Raw genomic sequence first — 27,351 nt, 5'->3', positions numbered from 1 at the left:
CTATATATGTTGAATATACGATTAACGTTAAGCAGAACATTTATTCGTTTGTCTTCCTAAAAAAAATAAAAAAAAATTCACGCTTGTTTCCAGATTGAAATTGTTAGTTTATTAAATTTTGATATGTATTCAAACGTTAGTACACCTTTGCAATCGCCATGCATCACTTAATTTTAAAGGGAATAGATACTCGGATCTATAATAATCATCGTAAACATGATCTTGTGTCTTTTTTCGGCTTATTATTACTTTTCTTGAAAGATGGTGGCCAAACTAAGGTCGTATGGCACAACAAACAAACAAATAAACCTTCAAACAATCGTAAATATATCCTGGTTCCGTCTAGAAACTTCCACGTCGATAATTCACAATACCGTTGGAAACACTTTTACGGAGCGCGCTTCTTGTGAACTTTATAACTCATGCAAAATAATTTCGTTAGAGTTTTCAGATATTTGGTTCAAGAAGTTTTATTTACCGACCAAGTTTCGGAGTAGGTGAAGTGGTACAGAATAGTATTAGGAACGTACGTGATATTGAAACTTATGCAATATCTACATATATTTAACCAAAAATATCAGGAAATATTGTGTTAAGTGTAATCAGTTATATTATTGTTATCAATATATGATCTTCATACAATAATGAATTACGTGTAAATTAAGCTGTATATACGTGAATACTCTTATTCAACGACGCATAAGAAGGCTCATCGACAAACAAACCGAATCAGAAATGAAGAAATCCGTAGGCGTACCAAAATTACCGATATACATAGCCTGAAGAATAGCCGAACTGAAGTGGCAACGGGCGAGGCACATAGCTCGTGGAACAGACGGCCCTTGGGGTAGAAAAGTTTGCGTGTGGCAACTATGAAACGGAGAACGCAGCGTGGGAAGGCCCCCAACAAGGTGGACTGAATATTTTGTTGAGGGTCGCGGGAAGCTGAATGCGAGCAGCGCAAGACCGGCTATTGTAGAGATTTTTGGAGGAGGGGGACGTCTTTCGATTGAAACGGCTATTGTAGAGATTTTTAGAGGAAGCCTTTGTTCAGCATTGAACGTCTTCCAATTGAAATGAATTGAAATGTCAATATAATAATTTAAAATATGTTCCACATAATAAGATAGCTTTCATAAGAATAAATTAACAAAATGTATAATTAGTATGTAAATGTAATTTAATGGTACACAGCTTAACATTTAATTTAATCATATGAAATAACAATACAAAAGGGCTCGCAAAAACCTACTTGAATAGAGTATATTTTAGTTTGATTTGAATGAGATATAACTATTTTTTTATTTCATATTTAAAATTCGTCAAAATTTAGTATATGAAATTTTTTTCTCTTCCTGGGGTTTTTACTTAGAGACCTATTCTGTAAGAACTATCTCGAAACTCACAGAACGTGAATATGACAATTATTACACTATTTAAAGGATACACGCATCAATACGACGTGTCACCGTAAATCGATTGTGACATTTTTGTGAGAAACGAATACGTTCTAGAATAACACTTTAGTTGTGTAAATAATAATTTTGATCTTGAATACTGTGATATTATTTAAATAATTTATTAGATATCTTATAGAGGAAGTTTTATTTAGTTAGCAAGTTAGTAAACTTGAACGTGGTGTGCATCTTACACATATTAATTTACAAGAACTACACTCAAGTTTCCGCTAAAATTTGACGCTAAAACAGTTGAACAGTAATTTTATGTCGAAAGCAGTTCATTAATTAATATTAATCAATATATTAACATATCATTTGTTAATTTATTTTACACTTTAAAATTTTAAGTTTCTTTTTTTCTTTGAACATTATAAAGAGTTTTGTAAAGTAACAGTAAATCAAAAGAAACTTTTTCCTCAAGAAGAAAGAATGCCTTAGCCCAGTAATGGAACATTGACGGGCTTTATGAATAATACGTCAGAGTATACAATTATTGATAAAATGCAATTTTTCACCTAAATTTTCAGGTAAAATAAGAAGAAATGTAAATAGTCGAATTATTTCTTACCTGTTATCATTTGACTGGCCGTGGTCAACAGCTTTACATCATTATCAGCATCTTGAGTTTCCAGTCTGACTGTTACGTTCAGAGGATCCAATGTTCCATCTTCAGCTCTGCCATGCAGAGTGACGAGGACAGCTGTTGTTTTTCCCGGGACAGCAACCTCCGGTGCCACCACTGAGAAGCCGCTGTGAACAAAATTATTTATTTATTAACGGTTTTTAATCTAAACAAATATACTGATAGTTCAGCTCTGTGTCCGCCCGCCAGGCAAGACCTATGTTATTATTTTTTTATTTTTTATTTTATTTATTTAAGCACGCTAACAATATATATATTTAACACACTTACATAATTTCAGAAGTAGACAATCATGTTCTTAATATATACATCAATAACTAGCGTACATGACTTTCACAAACAACTCGACACGGAACACTTATACATATATATTAAATTTATTGAATATAAAATTAGAAAAATTAAAACCTAATAGAAAATATCATTCGCTTATTAACATTTCGACCAGTAAAAACAAACATTTTTAGTAGTTGCTTTTTTTTGTGGTTGGGTTCTGGTTTGAGTGGTGAATGAAGTAAATGAGACAGATAATGTGTGTCGAAGGATTAATTTCTTATAATGCCTATTATTGGTCGTAGCCATTTATCATCATCGTTCATTTGGTACATTGGTAAATAAAGTATCCAATTATAATTGATACAATGCAAACTTTAATCTTTTAACTAAATCTTCGGGTAAAGTAAGAAACAAATGTGTACATTGGTAAATAAATTTGTCTATATTTAATAAAAGTTATCCCAATTATTGGACCAGTGCAGTGTTGAAACAAAAAAAAAAAAAATATACGCCAGTTTTTATGGCTGACCCATCCTCCTTAAAATACTTTTGCTGGAGTATTGATACACAGTAATATTCATATGATTGAGATATTGACATAAATAATTGACAGATAAACTCAACCAATGATTCTCAATGACAACCTATTCTGGTTTGGCGATAACATTATATGTTTATGAGAATCATTCGTTTTTAATGACATCAAGTTTCTAGCCTTTAGTATATTTTATTCGAGTTATTTCATATGCTACGAATTAATTCAAAAATTTTCCTTGGTATTTCTTAACACTTTATGGGCCAGTAAACGCTTATGGGCGTCATAATAACTTTACTGGGTAGTATGGTTTTGTTTGGGTAGGTACCACCCACTCATCGGATATTCAACCGCCAACAGCAAGCTTAAATGGTGAGGAAGTCAATGTAACTACAGGCACATCTCCATCAACATCTTCGATTATAAAATTGGATGTAACCGTTTTGCACGTGCGCCTGATTATATAAAAAAAAAAAAAAACTCTAAAGTTACTCTCTTGTCTATAGTGTTCTGTGATTAAAAATTATAAGAGCTAATAAACCACACTCTCACTCACTCTCTCTCTCACTCCATGATATTTTTATCACTTCATACGTTACGTAACACATATTACGCATAAATACAAACATAGTGCTTAATAGAAACCTATCAATTATTATAACAATGTATATTTGATCACATAAAATATATTGTTCATGTAATACACGAACGTTCAATAATAAGAAATCTAAGAAAAAACTATCAAACATTGAAATAAATAAGGGAACATTTGTTACTAGTAACACACTGCCAACAAAATGACTAACACGAAATATCAAACACACGAATATTGAAAAATCTACTTCAGACAGCTGCAATGCGACAAATAGTATGGACACGTTCAAATTATTGTATTTCCTTCATGTGTACGGAATACGGAATTTTGAACATACGAGTAGTTCCTGAACGATTATTTAAAACAGTATCACTCGTATAACAAAAACACTAACAGGATTGATAGAATTTAACTTTTTTACGTTCTTTTTAAAGTATCTTTCTTCGTTACTTATAACTGGGAAGCAGAAGAGATTTATTTAAAAAAAAAAACATAATTTCTTGCGCTCTTTTTGCTCGGATATGATGTTTTTTCCAAATAGTATTGCTAATATGTAAGAACTTGCTCGTGAAATATTGTAAACTCGTCTCATTTACATGTTCAAGTTATTATACTCAATGTTGCATAACACTTTCGGAAATTTCACGATCGTGCCTGCGGTGAATTTCCAAATGATCTTGCAGACTGGCTTTATTATTATTATTATTTTGGCAATCAATAATTAGGAGCTTCAGCTCTGGGTAATTAGGCAGGTAGACTTATACGTAGATAGCTGATAATATTGAACGACCATTTCAATTACGGAATATATCTATTATGTTGTAATTATTTTAGAAACTTGATGTGATTGTTTAGGATTTAATTTTGGTAATTTATCACAATAAGAACCAAAAGTTCTCGTCTTAATATTGCTAATGGTCAATTTCAATAACGAAACAGTAGACTGTCTGGGTAGGATCAGTGTACATACAGGTACGAGGTACATAGCGTCTTGGATAGGTGGTTGGTGCATTGACGATGTAAGAAATGGTTAATATTTCTAACAGGGCCAATATTTGTGGCTGGGGCTACATACCATCAGTAACATCTCATCTGTGATGCAATACTGAAGACGAATAAAAGAAGCGCCAGAAAGTTAAGGAAGAAGAAATTTTCACCGCAACTTATAAATAATGACATAACGAAGAGAGAAGAAAAAACTGTTTAAAGAATACAAGCATCAAACGTTATATAAGGGTATTAAATAAAAATATAATGTGATACCCAAAACGTTACGTATCATTTAATGTCCAATCACTTAATAAATTCGCAAGAGACAGATTCGAAATAAACGAATTTTAGTCAATGTAACTAAATTATACCTTAGTTTATTGACATTTATTATATTCCATAGAGTAAACATTTCGATGGTTGCAAAATGAAATGGTTATAGTTTGTTACAGTTTTAAAGTGCTTTTAAAATAATTACAATTTAGAAATAACGTCCATCCTAACATGTCCGGAGTGTCATTTCATCGGCATGTTTATACAGTCTTAATTTTATTAGACAACATATTAAATTAAAAATGCAGACCTTGTATAGGTCCTACGATATACCAGTTGTATATTAGATCTGATAGGATAGCAGAATCAGATTATCTATGGTAATAAAAATGTGTTTTTTCTTTTTGTAATTTCGTAGTAAGCAACCTACTGAACCAATATAAGCTTATACCAAATGGTGCAATATTTAGAGATAGAGAAGGTATGTAATATTTATATTAATAATTTCGTATAGGTCTACGATAACCAACCGAAACCTATCCACACTTATAGATTTAAAAAATAATGATTTTTAGTCGACAATATATATCCGTAAAATTCCTATAATCGAGATATTTCGATATATAATCCATAAAATGCAATGACATGACTGTTCAACGAGCGGCCATGTTTGACGTTTACGGGTGCGTTCAGAAAGTGCGTGCAAATAATAATTTCGTGCAGGGGTACGGTAGAATCATTGGAAACTTATCCATAATAAATTATAGGTCGTCAAAAATGAATAATTCCGATTCAATAACATATATCAAAATTCGGATTGTTTGATATTTCCTGAAATAAATCACGTTATGAGATGTCACGTGGCAATCGTTACACATTTATTGTCTATGCTACGTTAAGAACCTTAATACAATGACTACTATCAAAAAAGTATGAGTATGACATTAAAAGATGATTATACCTAATATAAAAATATGCCTAGATGTTTGATAAACACAACGTTTATGAAAAAGTTATACGTTATATGAAAAGTGAATGATTGAATTACATCCTCCATATGAACAAAAAAATTTTATCTTATTATATTACTTTTTTTTGCTAAACAAAAATACACTTAAATATTATTATATTATTGTTTATTATAGAAAAGCCATATAATATGTACTTAAAATGTTTTCAAATTAATCAATCACGGGTAAATTGATGATTTATCAATCATGTCAATACAAAAAAAGTAACTGATCAACATTTATTTTAAATTAAGAATGATATAATAGATTTAAACAGATAAAATATTATAAACAAAATAACCATTAATATTACCTATTTTAGTATTTAGTAGCCTTCCACCTTTAGGTATAGCGTCATGAAAACTAATAAAGTTAAGCACGTGTTTAGATAGAGATAAAATTGTACCATATGTATAAATCCCCTACGAATGTTCAACTTACAACCCTCATCAAATGGAGACATTATGGGGCTATTTGTCTTGTGAATGATGTTTTAGGATTACACGGTGAAACAGATAAACCGTATAGTTTGTTCAATTTCTATATTTGTATTCCAGATACGTGGTTATAATCTGAATCATTGTTAGTTCATTTTTACATTTGTGATTGATTAACATAATATCGGAATCGCGGTATAATGACGTATTTGCTATCATTTACATAATATTACAGTAGGGTGGTCCATTTCTACGCAGTAAGCCAGTACATCGAGGGGCTGGTCCGAGTCCTCGACGCCTTTATTTTTACTTAGTGGTAGGGCTGTACAAGCCCGTCTGGTTAGGTACCATTCACGCATCAGATATTCTATCGCCAAATAGCAGTACTCAATACTTGTTATGTTCCGGTTTGAAGACTGAGTGAGCCAGTGTATACAGGCACAAGGAGATAACATATTAGTTCCCAAAGTCGGTGGCGCATTGTCTACGTAAGGAATGGTTAATATTTCTTATAGCGCCATTCTCTATGGGCGGTGGTGACTTACTCACTTACCATCAGATGGCAATTTTCTCGTCCTAGGCGGACTATATCTTAAAATATACATTGCGTTAGCGTAGATGATAAAAATACATGGATTTTTTGTTCGTTGATTGATACGCACACTATATATTTTATTTAATGGCATTTCATTTACGTACCTTTGTCATTCAATTACTTGGAAAAGTAACTGAGTCTGTCGACAATATTTTTGTTTGATTCGCGTACAAAATACAGGTAACTTTCAGTTTATATCGATTGTCTGTTTATTTTCGCGTTTAATACTATTTTAAAAATAAATTTCACATGAAAAACTAAAAAAAGGCAAAGCATGGCCTACTGCATCTCCGTAGTCCAGAAAAAATAGAACTTCAGTTAACTATCGCATGCTGTAGGAATACCTTGAACAATTTATAGTAGCGCATAGAACTAGATTGGAAAGAATTCCGGGTTTATTGCGGGATTAATCGAAGTGATTGATACAATGGCCGCATTCATTCCAAACCACTTCGGTACTTTCGGAAAATAAAGTCTTTTACAACTCCCAGATGAATCCATTTCCTCGAAACAAATGCGTTTCCATTCGTTGAATAAATAATCACACAGAATCAATTAAGATTCGTTGAGAACCGGATATAATTAAGAGAATCGGTAGTGTTCTAAATGTATGTTAAACACATACCAAGGCTCGGTAATGCTAAATCACTTTTTTCTGTCACAGTTTGTAAACAATTTCAACAATATTAGTAGATATTTATTTATTGAACATTATCAGAAATAAAATAAATATGTTAAGATTTTACTCGGAGTAGTGCTTTGTGCAAGCCCACCTGGGTAGGTATCTCCGTGTACCTATTCTTCCGCCAAGCAGTAATACTGAGTAATGTTGTGGTTTGGTTTGAAGAATGAGTGAGTGAACTACAGGCATAAGGGACGTAACATTTTAGATTTGAGATCTAAAATGTTACGTCCATGCCATCAGGCAACCCATGAAAAATATATTAACATAAAATCAAAAGAAAAAAAAATAATGGGTACAAAAGATGTGCTTAACCCTTAAAAAAATTTTCACCACACCCAAGTGGCAAAAATAAGATAGATAAATTAGAGGTAGTCTTACAAATTCTGAAATTAAATTTTATTTGATGATGAGTGAACTAGAAGTTACTGAATACACTTTCAGGAGCATTGGCTTCGTAAATTGACGATGTAAAGATGCCTCAAACGTCTATCGTGGATCTGTAGCATTTGTAATGGAGATAGTACCCACGACCTTCAATTCTGTGTTCTCACAAAAATTGCCATTGCGCGATACCTTCGAAGCATGCAACATGACACACTCCAAGATCGTAAGCATATATTATGAGAATTAGGAGAATAGTTGCAAAAGCACGAAGCGCTGTAGGATAGGGAACACAGTGGATACATATTCTTATTGTCTAACTTGTCTTTCAATCAAGCGGAAATCTTGGTAAACATCTTTATATTCGTAATTTAATGAACATAACGATGGGAAGACAGAGTTTTCGATCAAGTTTAACCTTAGATTAATCTTAATGATTAATGTTATTTGGAACCACATATACAAATAAACAACTTTGATATTAAATTCAAATTATACGATTGGTCGAGATCTTGAAAACAATCTATATAAATATTCAATATGGATTCGCAAATTGCGTTTTCAATGTCGGTAAAATTGCGATCGGAACTTTTGGAGTAAAATTAAGCATATAATATTAAAAAGAACTAGGAACAGGCAATTTAAATATTTTATACCGTGGAATATTTAATTGCCTTACATTAGCAACCTGTAAATTTCCCACTGCTGACCTAAGGCTTCCTCTCCCTTTGAGGGGAAGGTTTGGAGCTTATTCCACCACGCTGCTCCAATGCGGGTTGGTAAAATACACATGTGACAGAATTTCGTTGAAATTAGACACATGCAGGTTTCCTCGCGATGTTTTCCTTCACCGCCGAGCACGAGATGAATAATAAACACAAATTATGCACATGAAAATTCAGTGGTGCCTGCCTGGGTTTGAACCCGAAATCAACGGTTAAGATGCACGCGTTCTAACCACTGGGCGATCTAGGCTAAAATGAATTGTGTTTTATAAATAAAGACACATATATATTAATCAAGAACTGTTTTTAGCGCCTAATGAGGCCAAAATATAAGGCAATAGTATGGAATATTTACGTCTAAGGTTTATTTAAGTCTAAACCTTCTTAGATTAAAATAGTCTATAATCCTATAACTTATCTTTAATGGACAGTTATTTTTTATTACAACATTATAATTTAGTATTTTTTTCATACCAAATTTTGACATTATCATATTTTTTTTCGAAATTATTGCCAAAAATAAATTAAGCTTCAAGTGAATTTGCGGGTATCTTGTACAGATTTGAATCCATGGATTTGTATCGACTCATTCTATTATTTCAGTTAATCGATTTAAATTATAACAGAATGATTTCAAGCAATTTATTTTATTGATTTCATCAATTCTCTTGGTTTTGTATTTTCTATCCTCTGAAATTGCGTTTTATTTTACGTAATATTTGACGTAAAGATTCCCTTGACGTCAAATCCGACTTGATCCCGGCTCAAAATAAGTACGTACATTTGTAATTCGTAAAGGTCTAATGGCGTTATAAAAAAGGGTTAGAATTATTCCTCTTTCTTCTTTAATTCGTAAAATTTATATGTAAAGTTATACTAACTTTAGCTTCTGTTAACAATAATTATATATATAATTTTCTAAGATACACAAAAGAAGGTTAGGCTTAGACAACATTATGGGTTGGAAGCTGAGTCAATATAAATTTAAATTTTTTGCGTAATACATGGATACAATAACAAATTCGATTACTACCATTATAACCATATATATACCAATCAAATCACAAAATACTTTATTCAAGTAGGCTTTTAGAAGCACATATGAATCAGAACAATCTTAAACGTATAGCTACCGCCACTTCGGCGTGTAGATTATACCGTGAAGGCAAGGAACTCAGTAGTTATTCTTTTCCAACATTTGAGATACCATCGTCTAAGTTTAATACATCAATCATAAATCATATATAATATATCCTGTCTGAATATTGACATTTTTAATTGCCATGAGCATCTTACATATCATATACGTAATATTATGTTTAAGTATTTTACAAAGCTCCAAAATTAAAAAAAATTATACGTAATATGTATAATTTAAACTTTAGAATAAGTCAGAGTGGTAAACATAATTCTTTTTTTTTTATTATTGTTATTTGATGGTGAGTGTAATTTCTGAACGCAATCTTCGTATCATCTTACGTTTTTATTTAATTTTTATTTTGGTTACTGAACTCTTGCCGAAACCAAGGCAGGTCAGGTACACTATATTTATTCACATGGATAAAACGATGACGCTAATCTGACAAACGAGAGAAAGTTCAGACGCAGCAGTGCGATGTCACTCGTGAAATCTTAACAACCAACTTACCTTGATACGCCATTTTGATACTTGCACCTTATAAGTTTTATGATTATTATAGTCGATGTCGCATATAACATTGTGACATTTGCGCTTGTATTTCACGCTGAGTTACGAGTTTTGTTTTACTGAATAAATCTACAGTGCTAACAAGTTCATGTCGCTTCTCGTAAGACTGAAGTGTACCTAAACATTGCAAATATCCAAAATAAGGGACGCTATTAAAAAAATATTATCATAAAATAGCAATAATGGTATGAGAAATTCAATCCTACTGAATGTGACCGAAAACTTTAACCGTGTTATAAGGTATTACTCAAAAATAAAAAACATTTTTAATCACTAACTGATTTTTTATTATATTGCAAACAAAACTATTTCATTTTTGTTATTCAGTAAATATGTCACTACAATACAAAGCATATCGCCTGCTCTAAAATCTATTGGCAACATCCCCGTTGTATTGAAACTATTTACAACATTTTATTTAAAGTTTTCGTAACATGAAACAAAGCTTACATTTACGGAAACATCAAAGATTTTCAATGATCGATCACAAGTGCCTCCACGTCTAGTACAAAGCATTTATTTACGAAGTAATAAAAATGAAAACGCATTGTACGAATCATATTTCTAAAATTATTTGATTTATGAAACAATTAAACGAACAGAAAGAACCTATATAAACCTTTTTATTGTAAATAATATGTCGGTTCTCGTTTATCAGTTGAAGCCGTGATGAATAAATTTAAAGATACAAGGCGAAATCACATTTGTACAAGAGCTTATCCAGGGTCACGTCTATCTTGTATGTTTGTATATTGCATATTTGCATTTATCAGTCAGCTACGAAACCAACGAATATACTGACATACCAAGCTAAAGGAAGCTTCCTAGGCGACCACCTCACGAGTTTCCCGAATTGGCCGAGTTCCCCGTATTAGCCTTTCAATGCCCCATTGGTTCAATTTCAAATTTTATTAATGGTAACATTATTTTAAACACTATTTATTCCCACTTCGAGTAAAACCATCGTTAGTTATAAGACAATTATTGTGTTAATAAATAATTGATAATTGTTCGGTTTTTTGTCCTGACCGCTGCAAACGTAACTAGCTTAATAAAACCAATATTTTCTTAATAAGCTTGGGCTAAAAATAAAAGTCCTTAACGTAATGGTAAAATAAAGTCACGATGTCTTATAATGCAGGTTGTGCGTTGATGTATATATATTATTCAGAGTAACAGAGTCCGCAACTGATATATTTTTTAAATCACTTGATACATAAAAACACGCGTTATTTATAAATAATAGATTCCGGCTGTGGCTTCAACAGCGTGTGAGCTAGAAAAGTTATATCAGATAAAAAGTTATTTATAATATTAAACAAATATTAATATATCACCAATAGGCGGCTGCAGTTATTTGCGCAATAAATCCTTTACATGTCTAATACCTCTCACTCCAAAGCCTCGTTCGAGTATGAATCGGATTAGCTTGGTCATCGAAAATTTCCGATATCGCCTGAGGAAAATGACCTATTTTCACCAACGTTACGTACTTCATACGTACTTACGGCAGCGGAGAGCCAGAAAAGTGTATCGCGACATGACTTAATTTCGTCGTTCAATATTCGAAGAGTTGTGTAGTTCAATACACATTCGAGCGTGGGTTGCTCGGATAAGACGAGATAGATGAATATTTTTAGACTTTATTAATCCCGGAGCAACTTACGGATTATCCGTTTCATAAATATATAAATATTATGAAGCTGAATAGTTTGTTTGTTTGCGTAAATCTCAGGACTGGTAGATACAAGTTCGATTAAATATATATATGTAAATATCTATGTGATAGCTAGCTAGCCTGTTTATTGAGAATGGTTTTAGATTAAATAGTATCAGGATATGACCCATGGGGGCGGAGCAGTACTGTTTAATGTGGGCGAAACCGCACGGAGTTACTAGTATTTCTAGTATCTATAAACAGCATATTATCGATAAAATTAAGTTATTATTATATTTCTGTAGCTGTGGCTGTCAGTCGGAACACCTTTGGACGTTATTTTGTTTTGTCATTGGGATATATGTATGGCAAAAAAATTTACAACCAATAAATGAACTTAAAATTTAGAATTTATTTTCTCATAACATAAATTCGAAATTTGAAAAAAGTATAAAATGTTAAGAAAACAAAATTTAAATTCTTCTCCTTATCGGGCTTTGCGCGTGTCGTAGTTTCCCGCTTAACCTATGTTTTAAAGTGCTTGTAGAGCAAAACTCTTTGTACAATGGTTCTACTTTGTAAGCGATCTTGGTACCGTATGAGGGGAATATTTAATAAAAACTCATACAATCTTTAGATATGATTTTAAATATATATTCGTTATAATTTGTTTTAATCGTAATCCGAAATTGTTTTTATAGAATAAAAAAATCTATAGTGGACGTACCAATTAATTTTAAAACAGTAGACAACTATGCATGATTAGAATTTGAATTTAATGCAATTCTTCGATTTTATAACTTATTCTGAAAATAATTATTATAAGTAATTGCTATAATTGTCACTAGCTAGTAGAGAAATAGTCGAGGAAGTCGGGATTGAACATGGGGTATTTGTATTACTTTACAGACAGAATTTAGTCATGATAATAAAATAAATAATAAATATTCGACAACATAACATACATTACTCTGATTCCAATGTAAGTAGCTAAAGCACTTGTGTTACGGAAAATCAGAAGTAACGACGGTACCACAAACACTCAGATCCAAGACAACATAGAAAACTAATGAACTTTTTCTACATCGACTCGGCCGTGAATCGGGACCTCGGAGTGGCGTACTCATGAAAAGATCGTCAAATGATGATCCAGTAGTGTTGGAGAAGACGCGAATCTCAACCAATGAGTTCGGTTATGAACCCAAGCAATTTTGAACTTGGAATCATCGTTGAAGGATGAGGAAACCTGCATGAAACGGAAGATAATTTTGTATTGGTATCCAACTCGCATTAGTACAGCGTGGTGGAATAAGCTATAGACTTCTCCTCCGTGGATAAGGACGATAAGGGGTCGAGCACGAGATGAATTATAAACAAAAATTAAGGACAATAAAATTCTGTGGTTCTTGCCTGAGTTTGAGCAATCATCGGTTAAGTCATATATGTATGTGTTCTGCACTGGGCCACCGAGCTACTTACTCGCTGGAAAAAGTATCTAATAATAAACTGAATTGATTAAAAAATGAAACGGACCATGAGAATATATTAAAAGTTGTTATTATTTCGTTGGTTCTTCTTGTTTCTTTTCCTGTTCGGAAACTATTCACCGAATTATTCACCCGATTGAGTTGTAACTTTGTATAGTTTTTGGGGGAAATTTTCTTGTGCAACATTATTGACATACCAATGGAAGAAGCGCTAGTTTTGGATAATCGATTAAAACAATTTGAAACTACTCGGCATAAACTTTGACCTTAACATATTATAAATATGATCAAATGAGTATTTGGCTTAAACATAATATAGGACGCGTGTGTTACAAGAAAAGAGAATAACCGTTTTGATGTATTGTAATTCACAAATGTATGTATTGTTCCGTTTGTTTCATCCCCTATTATTTAGCTTGAGGCCCTAAAATCGAGGATATAAACTGATAATAAAAAGGACAACCAAAAAATACTGTAGATAATTAATTGTTTTTAAAATATTTTGCGATACAATCACTGATGAAGGCGTTCCTCTTTAATAACTGTGTCAACGAAATGTCAGAACAATTTGGTTATATTGAACATTTGTAAATATGTGAGACGTACACATGGAAATCACACTAATATCTCTACTCTGTCAATTTTTTTCATACCGAGAGAACTGTTTATTCAGAGAAATATCATACAATAAATAACCTTTATAATCAAGACAATTCCTACAATCCCATATCACATCTACTAAACCAAAATTCCACATACAATATACGTTTTAACTGTTCTTATAATAAGCACGTAGAGACCACGTGACGTCGTCCGTTCGTGTTCCGTACAGCCTCTGCGATACCGCAAATGTACGCTAATGGTAATAAGGATTGGATTCCGAACGATTATTACTTTAAATAACCCTTAATACTTGTTACTGAACCGATTAATTTGATGTTTCCGAATCGATATATTCAAACTAAATATTCATTTCCGTTCAGAAACTTCGATTACTTCAATTAGTTACGTATTATTGTCGGGACATTAATTGCTATCAAGGGTTCCTTATTAATGACTGTAGTTTGTTATATAATGTACTTAACAAAGTTAGACTTTGGGTTATTCAATTAATTAAATTTTCTCGCAGCTAACATTGATTACTTGAAAAATGTCTACCGGTTGAATTTTAACCCATGATTATTTATATCTATGGTTATCATGAAAAGACACAAAACTAAAGTTAAATGTATAATAGTGATATTTAATGTATATTCGATGTAATTATACATATGTCTAGATGTTGATTTGTTTCTTTTTATTAATTTCGAATTTAATGAAAATAAATAGAACTTAAATAAATATAATGTATTTAAGGTATTAAAATAAAAAATCGCAATTAGTGAAGGGAAACAACAACGTAACAAAATAAATTATAACACTAATTCTAAAAATGGCGTCGAGTTAACAGTCTCTGAAAATATATCATAATGTACATAATATTAAAAAAAAAACGTAATAATATGAACGATTTTCATATATATGTAATATCCTGCGTGTCATCATAAATCTTAATAATTAGATAAGAAATAGTACATAAAGTAGTTTCATTTTTATATCAGACTAAGTAAAGATGTGCTTGTCAAAATTTGTAGTTCCAAAACTATATTACGACAATATCCAAATAGTGATACAACATTATGAAATTCATTTTGCAGTTATCGGCTGCAAAAACGTTTTATATAACATGTTTGAGCGACACGACTCTTTGTCACTTATCCATGTAACACGAATGAACGACACACAAAAAACTTTAAGGTTATAATAACGCGCAATCTTTTAGAATTTTATAATTATTTATCCGCCGTCGCGGCCCAGCTTTATCCGAAGAATCTTTCCTTGAGAAACCCCTCAGGCAGTCCATAGAAACTGTACAGCGGCTGAATACTTGCCTGCGGCTCATTACGTCTTAATAAATTATTCATGTATAGTCCCCCCCGAGCCGAGTGACCCGGAGGTTTAGTAGCTTTTATTGACTTCACTTTGACGTCATATCTCTTTTCCGGTACGTGTAAATAAATTGTCCCTTTAGGTTCTTTTATTAATTGTCACGTGATTGAGATGGAATTAATATGGATATAATGAACGGCTTAGTTCTTGGATTTTGTTTTAAGTAATTTATGATTGTATTACAAAGATATAGTAGAAAATAGTGCAAGAGCAAGTACATAAAACTGTAATTAGCAAATGAAAATATAATAAAAATCAATATTATATTTAATATTATAAATCAATTGAATTATTGATAACCATTTTATATAAATTAAATAAAATAAAAATACGTATGTTTAATAATAATGTCACACAAATAATAGAAGAACAGATTAAAAAAAAATTAAGAATACAATTTAACAATATTATAATGAGAATTTAAAAGGTCAAGGTTGGTGTCTAAAATACTATTTATTACCAGTAAACACATAGTTTAGTCACGTTTAAGAAAGATGCACAAGAGGCGGCCTTATCGCTAAAACAGCGATCTCTTCCAGGCAACCTTAAGGTAAAGGAAAGAATCAGATAGGTATTGAAAGAGGAAGGGGTGTACAAGGTATCTACCTATAAACATAATATATAAATGCGTTACAATGAAACAATAACATATGTGTCATTGTAAGAATTCCTTAAAACATATATACACGTATGTAGTGACAAAATTCATATAAATAATTGAGATAAGCACACAAAGATAAATAATCATATTTAAACACGCCAATAATATATTAAAAAAATAAAAACAGGTCTCTCTGTACACGTATTATCCAACCGCTGAAAGAGATTTTGTGCAATTCGGTATGACAGCTCACAGCGTAAGCCTTATACAAACAATTACATCCGCACATTTTCAATAATATACCTAGAATAATTATAATTCCGTGAAGTGAAATGGTTTCCATTGATAGTTTAATAGCCGTAGCACAACAAATACATTTCCCAACAGAGTATGTTAAAAAATAGACGACTCATATGAAATTTAATAGTTTCTCAAAATATTTGTTGAAGTTTGAAGAAAGAATACTTTCGATTTTTACGGATGAAAAGATAATGAAAAATACGACGTATCTGGATATCTAAAGTTAATTACGTAAAATAACTCGAAAAATATTTCAAGAAAATTTAATAGTTTCCCGGGTTATATAAAAATACTGTAAAGTGAAATATAAAAATGTAAATAAATATATCAATGAATGATAAAATAATCTCGATGTGTATAATTCTCCAGTCTAAAAGACTTAGTGAGATAAGTAAGTAAAATAACTTTTTTTGTGCATGTTTGAGTTGTTTGTTAACTGTTTAGGTTGAATCCAGTAGGTAGCGCTGAGATCTGAAACTCATAATTTTTTTGGAGCTAGTAATTATTAATAATTATCAAATATATAATATAGATTGAAATTGTTCTTCTTACCCCTTTAATAAACAATAACAGTATGAAAAGTTTTAGACCTAAATAAAGGTTTCGTTTTCTGTTAAAAGGACGGCTTAGTGCTTATTCAACTACACAGCTCTGCTCACTGCTGAGTAAGAGGTGAATTATAATCACAAGTAATCTCCAATAACAACGAGCGAGCTTAATTTACGACCCACTTGTCGTAGCACGTTATTGAATGCCTAGTTGGTATAGCTGCTAACTTATAAGGCCACTGACCTCGAGGTTCTCGGCTCAAATCTTGAGTCGTTCCGGTAAAAAGTTATTGAGTTTATCTATTAGAAAACCGTGGTATTTCCCTACCTCGGAAAACAAATTTGAATTTCTCCGATCGTGTCGGATTTGCCATCTCATTAGACAATAGAGTGAGCGAACAGAGAACCCATGTAGTAAATAGAGTGTGCACACACTTGTGCAAATAATATATCCTGTGCAGTCGGTTTGTCGAAGGACATCATATTATCTGGGAACCGCCCAGATCAAACTGTATATTATTTTTATTTTTTATTTTCGGGAAATACACAGCATTATAATACACAAACATTTGATACCAAGATAAGTCTTCCATGAGCCAACAAAGTTTCCACTGTTACATTAATACATGGAGTGAATCTAATAATAATAAGTAATTAATAGATATAATTTTATCAAAGTATAAAATTAGTAACAAAAAAAAAAAACAGTAATATTAATGAGAAATATAATTTTTTCAAGGCTCTTAAGAACTTAAACGGATATACGTTAATGACATTATCTTTATTATGGTTCGTTCATAGTTTTATTTTTAAAGTAAAGTTCAAAAATAACTCTGATTCTTCTTTCCATCCAAAGCACTGTGAACTGCAAATCGACACATATTTTTCCATTCGGCATTTTGTGCATTTAACTTGAATTTAGTCCAGGAAATTTTTCACTATCGGTATTCGACGTACCTACGCAAAATCGGGACAAAGCTCCGTATCGAGGGCATGTCATATGTGATATAAATTTTGTTAAGGCGATTTAAATATAGAATATATTTTTTTAACATGTTAATCATTCCACTTTCCTTAATTATTTTTTCCAAATCATAATGATATGATCTTCATAATTTATTTTGATTTGTCATGTTATAAGATTAAATTGAATTTAAAATACTATGAAAATAGAAAATATTCAGAAGTAAAGCAATGCTTGTAAGTTCATATTTATGTATCTATTTCTGAAATAAATTGATGATGAATGATTTGTATGAATGAATGAACGAACGAACTCATATTTTGTACTACCGATTTTTTTAATTTAGTAAGATGATTAATTTTTTTAATATAATATTCAATTTTTTAATACGCAAAAGTTAAATTTGAAAGACAATCTTTCAGAGTAGAAATGTAAATGTAGACATTTCGAATATTAGTTTCGTTTTTAAATTAAAATTCGCTTTATTTGCAATTCAGAAATTTGGATAGATAAAGTTTTCTTTTATTTTAATAATAATAGTAATACTTTATTGGAAACAATTTGTTATTAAGCTAGTGGTAAACGTGCGTCAGAAGTAAGTTCCTTCCCACCACAAATATAAAAGGTTTTACAAAAAATTCTTAGTAATGAATATTGAATTAGAATTGTTATAAATATTATATTTGGCATGCAGCATGCGTTTTCTGGCATATATGAATAGTTTTGTTATACCATGAAAAAAACATACAATATCAAGACTGAAATAACAACCAAAACCACTAAGCGATTGCAATTTGTTTATCGACATTGCAAATGTAAACCAACCATGAAACGTTATTTTATCAATATAATCCCGACCCGTGAATTTATAACGCACACTGTCTATTGCGCCAACGGTCAAACAATTGACAGCTACTTGTATGTCAAACGCTACATGATTGCATTAAAAAAGTTCATACGGTAATTAAATATTCTTAAATTTTGTAATGTTCCGCGCAACATTTTCAATTTTATCTTTCGTAAATATCAACAAAATAAGAATTAGGGAAATTATTCGAGGCGATCGTGCGTGATGCCGTGACTATGGAAAATATTAATTCATTTTTATATATATATTAATTAATTTAATAGTTAAACTATGTTTTGTTTATTTATTTTAAATATTTATCTGTATTCATTTACTTTTATATCTCTATTCAAGTCTTGTCAATATTATCGAGTTGAATCGCCGGTGAGCGCAGTTTGTTAACTTTATTCGTTTGAATGAACTGAAAGTAGAATTTCCGACAGACACGCGTTTGCGTATTTTTCATTTGCGTTTTAACTTTTAAATAAAAAAGGGAAATATCTACATGCATATACATCCTACATGCTCGTAGTTAAACGTTGACGATCTTTCTTTTTTTTTTAGATTTAAAAGTCTGTTCTTTATTCAAAATATTATTTTTTTCTCACATTATTTTTGATAAATATTGTTAAAAGAAAAATAGATCTGTTAAATGGGACAATTAAGTGCAATAAAAGAGCCAGAAAAGTATTTTTTTTAATAATATAACGTACTTAGATTCACTGGCTCATTCACCTTTCAAACCGGAACGCAAACTACATTAAGTGTTAGATTATATTATGGCAGAATATTTAATGAGTGATGGTACATACCCAGACGGGCTTGCACCGAGCAATGCCATCAATTAAATTTATTTGTTTGTGTAAATAATTATTTTAAAACCTGCATGTGTGTGCCCCTAAAACTTAGCGTGAAGGTTCTCATTACATTAAAAACTTATATTGCTTGGCCGAATGTCATCGAGCCATTGTCATGTAAGTTTCTATCGATAAAATTAAATAAAAAATAATAAAAATATTAAGAGGAAAATTACTCTAGGCGATATAACTAATTATGCTAAAATTCGTTACTTAGTTACATTCTATTTTCAAAAACATACAACGTTTAATGTAAAAAATACCAGTTGCTTGCAAATACATATTTTGTCACCTTTATTTGTGGTGAATTTTTGTAGCAGATTATGAACACATTCTTTAAACAAAATAATGTTACCATTCTATTTAACATATTAACGAATAATATAAGCGAATCGTATTTGGACATTTTATATTTCTATTAAACCAATGAATTTATTTTAGTAAAATTCAGAATTCTCGGAACCAAAAAACCTTTCATTTAGCTTCCAAGAAGTGTTATTTTAAATACAAAAACATTTCATAATTCATGAATAGTGAAATAAGATTTAACTGGGAGACTGTGCATTTGAAGTTCAATTTCAAAGTTAAATTTTCAAAGCGTACCATTTGACCTTGCTCTAATTTTGCCAACAAAATACTTTTAACGTAAACATCAATTGGGAAAAGTTTACTTTTAAACGGCTCAAATTCAGTTCCTCTTGACCTTCTAAAAGCGAAACCGCGCTTTTAATATGAAACGTTCTCCTATGAAAAACGCTGGGTTAACATCGGCGAATAGAACGAACGCAAAAATATGTCAAGTGTGAGTGAAAATACAGCTGTTTTAAGGCAAACAACATCGCGAGATCTTCATTTAGAATACCATTACTTTCGAATGAATGGAAATGTTTATTTGTTTCGAATTTCGAATTCAATTTTAAATTACTTTTAATAAAATTTTATTTAAAAGTGTTTAATGAACTTTGTTTACTATAGACAAATCATTATTGCAGAATTATTCCCTTGATAATTAAAAACTCTGAAGCGAAATAAGAGAAACAATTGATCGACTTATGTATTTACCAATAAAGGAGACAAAATTATATACGGCTCAAGTTTTATATGAGTATGAATATATGACAAAGACATATCGATTCTAATTTAAAAGAGATAAGGATCTTGTACTTAGACATTGTTACTAAATAATTTCAAATTGTTAAATTGTGAAAAAAAGTACTGTATTTTTTAAAAGTATGACAGTTGTTTTAATTTATTACATGTATGCTTATGAATCTTTTTATTTTCTTGTATGCTCGTAATTATATTGACTATAAATTAAGACACGGCTATTAACACCAAACTAATTTGATTTGATGCATAATTAATAACGCATTCATTCGTCATCAAATTCGACTCAAAAAGTTTTATTAAAAAATCCATAATATTGTTAAATTTATAATATTTCTACGGGTATCCTATAAAAAGTTAGTATATTTCGATTAATTTGTATCGGAATTATTATTTTATTGTTATTATAAAATCCATCAATGTTGCTAACTGTTGAATCGTTTTGTGATTTGTTCAACACAACTTCTATTGAAACGTACTTTTATTCCTAAAGCGTTACGATGTTATTTTCACCAGTGACACGGACTACAACTCTACTCAAAATGGTTTCATTAAGTTGTGTAGGGCGCCCTAAAATTTTATGATAGCTGCGAAACTTCGGCGATAATCATTTTTCAAAGGCCACGGGGTGTTGTAAAACGACTTGCAAACAATGGGGTCTTCAGCGGACTAATTTTATACTGAAAAGTCATTCGCTTAACGACGTCTTAACTTGGATCCTTGTTGTGACTCAACTTCATTCTAGAAGCTGATAAAGTGAAGGCCGCGAATAAAATTGAATACGTTTCAGTTTTGTATAATTATAAGTATATATACTTTATTGCACACAAAGACAAAATGACTACAGTAAACAAATCAAATGATGACGATAAAATGTTACATAAATACAGAAATAAGGGTAAGGGGTTGAGGTGAGATAGATATATATATAAATAGTTAAAACGTGAAAACAACAAAACAAACAAAGGCCCTTTCGCATTCATAATTAATATTAATAATTATAAATTTTAACGATCTATACTGACATTATAAAACTGAAGAGTTTTGTAAATTGAACGTAACAACTACATATCTGTCATATTCTTATCCCCGATGAAGCAACGAAATGGAATAAACAAAAAACTTCTGTTTTAAAAATAGAAAAAAGCCGTTTTCAATGCATTTTATTAATTTTAAGCCGATAAGATAGACATTTACAAATAATCGTCATGGGTAGATATCGAGGATTATTAGTATCGCTGGGAAGTTGTAATAAAAAACTCTCGATCAAGAAATTATACAAGAAACCTTGATACCGAGAAAGCCTCATTGTATTTATGACTTTCAAGTCGAGTTCTTTCAAAAGAAAGGCCTAAATCTTTTTCTTTTGAATTGAAAGTTTTAGGTGCTTAGATTTCAACATCGTGTTTAAGTACAATTTATACTTATGGATGTAACGTTTGATGTAGAATGGTTCTAAGATTTAATACGCATTGATTGGCACGTAACTATTCTTTTTTTTTATGGTACAGGTTGGCGGACATATAGCATATGGGCCACCTGATGCTAAGTTGTCACCATTGCCCATAGACAATGACGTTGAAAGATATATTAACCATTCCTTACATCGCCAATACGCCACCAACCTTGGGAACTAAGATGTTATGACCCTTGTGTCTCTAGTTACACTGGCTCACTCTCCAAACCGGAACACAACAATACTGTGTACTGTTGTTTGGCGGTATAATATCTGATGAGTGGGTGGTACCTACCCAGGCGGGCTTGCACAAAGCCTTACCACCCAGTGAAATATTAAACATCTATTGGCACGCTTTGGGGTGAGATCTAAGTTAAGATAAGAAGATAAGAGTTTAACTCCATTTTTTTTACAATGAGTAATTTTAGTAACCAATAATATCAATTTTTAAAATATATTAGGCGTTCCATGGCGACCAAATTATTAACAGTATCAATATATGTTAAAAAAACGGTACTATTCAGCAGAGAAATATATTTCAGTGCAAAAGATATTTAATGTGCTTACAGTGGTTAATGCACTACGCAATTGATTGATTAAATTCAAAACTGTTTGAAATCTTTCGTCCGATGTTGCGTAACGAACTGTGCATTCATTATGTACAAGTTTCGCTGCGCAATATTCTGGAATATTCTAGAATATTGCGCAGCAAATCTTGCTTATTCGTTAGCAACATCCCTGTGAGCTGGTCGTGTTTTCATTTTTTTCTGAATAAATAAAAATCAATCTTAGTTTGTTTGTGCTTAATATGTTCCTCAACTATTCATCTTATTATGATTTAGTGAACTTTTCTACGTGAGCAAACCCGGGTCGCTATAATTATACAATATTTATATACATAAAAGAAAGTAAAAAAAAATACATTTATTAACATTAAGTCCTTAAATATATACAAATATGAATTAAAAATAGTTACTGTACAAATCCTGATTGCGTAGAATGGTGGCAAAAATGCTAGCAGCATTTCCCCGGGCAAAAATCGAACCAGCCCTCCTGTCACCAGTGCAGGCCAGAAGGCGAGGTGTTATACTTTTAATGAAGCTTTTGCACCACTACTCCAAGGGCCAAGTGTTTCGACAACAAATGCGACAAAAAGTAATTTGACATAAGACACGAATATTAAGATCGTTATTTTGCTTCGGCTTTTTCCGCAGCGGCACCAGCTGTTAACATTGTTTCTCGGATATGAGACGGGACCAACGTGTCAATGAATGTAGCGTCCCATACAAGGGTTCGATCTCGTTCCCAGGGAATCAATGTTAGTTCATCAGGTCTCTTACCATCATCACGATTAATTCCACGAGTCTCAGTAAGAGCAGGAACGTCGACGGTAAAGAAATATGTATATTTCATGTTATAGGTGGCAAACGAGCAGGAGGCTTATCTCACTGACTATAAAAGTACAATAAAAAACAGGCGGGTTTTTGAATATTTTTCTAAGTTTAAATAAATGAATTATTCCCAATGAAAAGATGGATGGATTGTGTGAAAGATTTTATATGGCTGGAAGGAATGTTACTTGTGAGATGACGTCAGATAAATTGATCAAGTAAATTGGAATAAGGGCAGGAGGATGATGATACAGATTAGAAAATTTGAAATAAATTGTACATACGAGTACATTTTTTTTATAATGAAGAGCGGAGCCACCTGACACAAGTCCTTACTAGTAATAAGGTTTTGATCTACACCCTGTGATAGTTTAAGCCCTTTGTATGTAACACAATAAACATATTATTATTTTATTATTAAAGAAAATGTTTTAAAATATTATGATTTACTAGCAAAGAAGCAATATTTGAACAACTTAAGTTTTCGAAGAAATGTTCAAATGAAATCCGTATTACTCGACAGATGAAAACGATATCAAACTAAGCAAGAAGCAAGATTAGATCAAGATTAACTTGATTAACTTAAACAGTCGCTTAAGTGGATCTGCCTTCATTAGTCTTTAATACGATTACAGCATTTAAAAGTACTAAGAAATAAAGATAGAATATTATCAAGAAGTATTAAGAATAATAGTTACGGTAGCATGCGAAAGCGATCCCGTGACGACCGACGAATAGAAGGAGAGGATACCTCTGGTGTATTAGTAGGTATTCCGGTGTAGCACAGCGCGCTATTCGTCCTGAGCACTGCACATACCCGCCTTCATACTATACTTCATGTGGGGGAAATGGCACTTAAATAATATTTGAAATATATTTAATATTTAATTAATGATTAAAAAAATGCAATCGATATTTTTTTTAGCATATATTGTACTAAAAATGACATTTAATATGTGGGTTTAATTAATAAACTTAAATAGATAGAAACTTCGAATACTGTAAATTAGATATGTTAAGGAAATAGGTAATATCTAAGTGAGTCAAATTAAAATCAAAATAGTTATATTTAATTGAAAGTGACGAGCATTATTTTCGCAACGATACAGAGCTCAATATTTTTATTCTGACGCTCCTTTCGCTGTATCTTAATGTATTATATATATATTATTTATTTGTTTATTTTCAGAGAAAAGGCCGTATGTAACTTACCGTACTTCAAGCACAAAAACATAACGAAAAAAAATGTCAGCCCCTTAAAAATGAAATGGATACGTCAGCGTAACAAGTATCTATTATTTTCATATCTTGTTAAAGTCAGCATTACGCTTGTGATGGACACTGCTAATGATCCCAGGGTCTTGACGCCCGAAGTATCCTTTTCTATCATTATGTCAGATTTGGCTTTTCCGATTTTCAAAGTTTTTCTTGAGTTTTAAATAAATATATAACTATGTATTTATAAACAACTTTTGTCTTAACGTTTTAAAACGTGCTCTGAATTAATTAATTTATAACCTGTATCATTTGGGATGATACAAGGACTTTAACTATACATCGAACTGTTTCTTGAACTTGTAACTTTTTTCAATACTAGCGCGTAAAGCGTAACACACTTTCGTGTTAACAATATTCGTATGAATTATTATGAAATAAACCATTGTATAAAAGTTTACAAAGCGTAGAGATATAATTATTCGTTGAAACAAAATTCGTATACCGATAGAAAATATTCAGGTGACAATAATTATTGTGATGTGAAAACATTTATTATTATAATTTCGAAATACTTTAATTGTGATCTATTTGAGCGTAGCAAGAATAAATTGACAAGCTAATTCAACGAATCCGATAATTACAAAATTATAATCAACAATGTATCGAACATTTGAAATAAATATTACTCGATTTATTTCAAATGTAATGCAATCATATTTTGTTATTGTTGTAAATCTAATACATTATTATTATTGACATAATAGGTAACCGTTTTTATGAATTATTACAAATATAATTCAGTGAATATCAATATTTAAACACGAATTATTAGCACTGCGGACATGTTTCATTTTAAATAAATAAATTTTTGTATTACGTTATGGTGTCAGAAATGATATATTTCATAAATTGCCAGTAGACTTATTAGCATATTTAATATCAGGACGCAATGTTAATATCTTTAAAAACAGTTGTTAACAGAACTAACAGTTGTCAATAGACTAAACAATTTAACAATTGACTTATTTGATCGATGTCTTCTTTTTATTTTTTGGCGATTAAGTGATAAGAATAAATAAAAATAAAAAGATAAAAATAATCGAAGCGTGAATAAATAATTATCGTCAAAATTAACAAAGGATTCCAAGTGAATGAGGAAAAGAAGTCGATTTATTTTAGAAAATCATCTATTTAATTGAAGTGACTTGACGACTGAGATGAGAGCGCTTCAAAGGTCTCTAAAGTGCCCCTATAACTTTTTTCTATTGTTAGCAACCCTTCCGAGGGTTCCTCATGGGTTATTTATTTAGACCCGTGTTAGTGACAAGGCGAGTTTTTTCATCTTGTGATTAAAGTTTACGATATATTCTCTAAAACGTTTTTTAACAAGATCGCAATAAAAAAAACACAATAGCTGTAAATAATAGAATTTTCCTCTGAATTATAATCCAGTGTATATACTAGAATGATATGCGGTCTATATCACAAATTTTAATTTTATTACGATTACTGATTTTGTTTAACATTGTTAGTCAATTTCAAAGTGATGTTTTATTTACTTACTAGTTGTCCGCGTTTTAGGGGTTGGTTTTCACGTGTTAGGCAAATAAAGTAGCCTATGTCCTTCCTTAGAGTTCAAGTTGGCTTCATGCTCAAATTTCACCAAATTCGGTTCATTGGTTTGGTAGTGAAAGAGCGACAGATAAACAGAGTTACTTTCACATTTATAATATTAAGTAGAGTATATATAGATCACATACAAGACAAAAATAAATCCAAATTGGCAAATATCCTTATCGATTTTTCACACTTCACAGTATATCAATTTAAAAAAATAATGTCATCCAATTGGTGTCATGAATACTAAAATTTAGGATATAATGTAATAAAAGGCATTCATAAAATCTTAATTGTGTTGTTTGCTTGCTAATTGATAAAATACGTAATCAATTCTATTATTCAAGTTACCCTATTGATCATTCGCTATAATATTTATTTAAAAATAAAGCAGAGTACGTTCACCAGAATACACATAATCATCGTTTGATTACTAAGATAAAAATATTATTATGTATTTTATCATGAGAAGAATTTGAAATAAGCAATGTTTTAATTTAACATCTTAACGGACGACTTTGGGCTTAAACTCAGGTGTAAGGAGCCGAACGTTTTCTTTCTTGTAATTCATATTATGATTACATTAACATACATTAAAAGCCTGTAAATTTCCCACTGCTGGGCTAAGGCCTCCTCTCCCTTTGAGGTAACGGTTTCGAGCATATTCCACCATGCTGCTACAATGCGGGTTGGTGGAATACACTTGTCGCAGAATTTCGTTGAAATTAGACACATGCAGGTTTCCTTTACACAAATATTTTGTCGTAACGGTTCATTGACGGCTGTTTGCAAGTTAATTGAAGCAACACTAATTATACGCTTCTCAAGCTGAATTTAATTAAAAAAAGTTACATAATTTACACGAACTTTTGTAATATATTTCAAATAAAAACATGGGTTATAAAAGACAATCTTGGTAGATATCACCTACTCAACAGATAATCCATTGCCAAACAGCAATGCTTAGTATAATTGTGTCCCTGCTTGAACACCGAATAA

At 31.2% G+C, this 27,351-nt stretch overlaps 1 protein-coding gene across 1 annotated transcript in view; it reads right to left on the bottom strand.

Moving 5' to 3' along the window:
• The window catches only part of LOC113392899 (C3 and PZP-like alpha-2-macroglobulin domain-containing protein 8), a 215,112-nt gene that overhangs the window by 109,808 nt on the left and 77,953 nt on the right, over nt 1–27,351 (bottom strand). The window contains exon 3 of the mRNA XM_026629515.2: nt 2,029–2,210. Coding sequence (XP_026485300.2) covers nt 2,029–2,210 — 182 coding nt within the window. The remainder of the gene's footprint in view (nt 1–2,028; nt 2,211–27,351) is intronic.

This window comes from Vanessa tameamea, chromosome 12, assembly GCF_037043105.1.
Source record: "Vanessa tameamea isolate UH-Manoa-2023 chromosome 12, ilVanTame1 primary haplotype, whole genome shotgun sequence".
NCBI classification, from domain to species: Eukaryota; Metazoa; Arthropoda; class Insecta; order Lepidoptera; family Nymphalidae; genus Vanessa; species Vanessa tameamea.
Note: the sequence above shows the minus strand (reverse complement) of the source record. Positions and strands in the feature narration are given on the sequence as shown.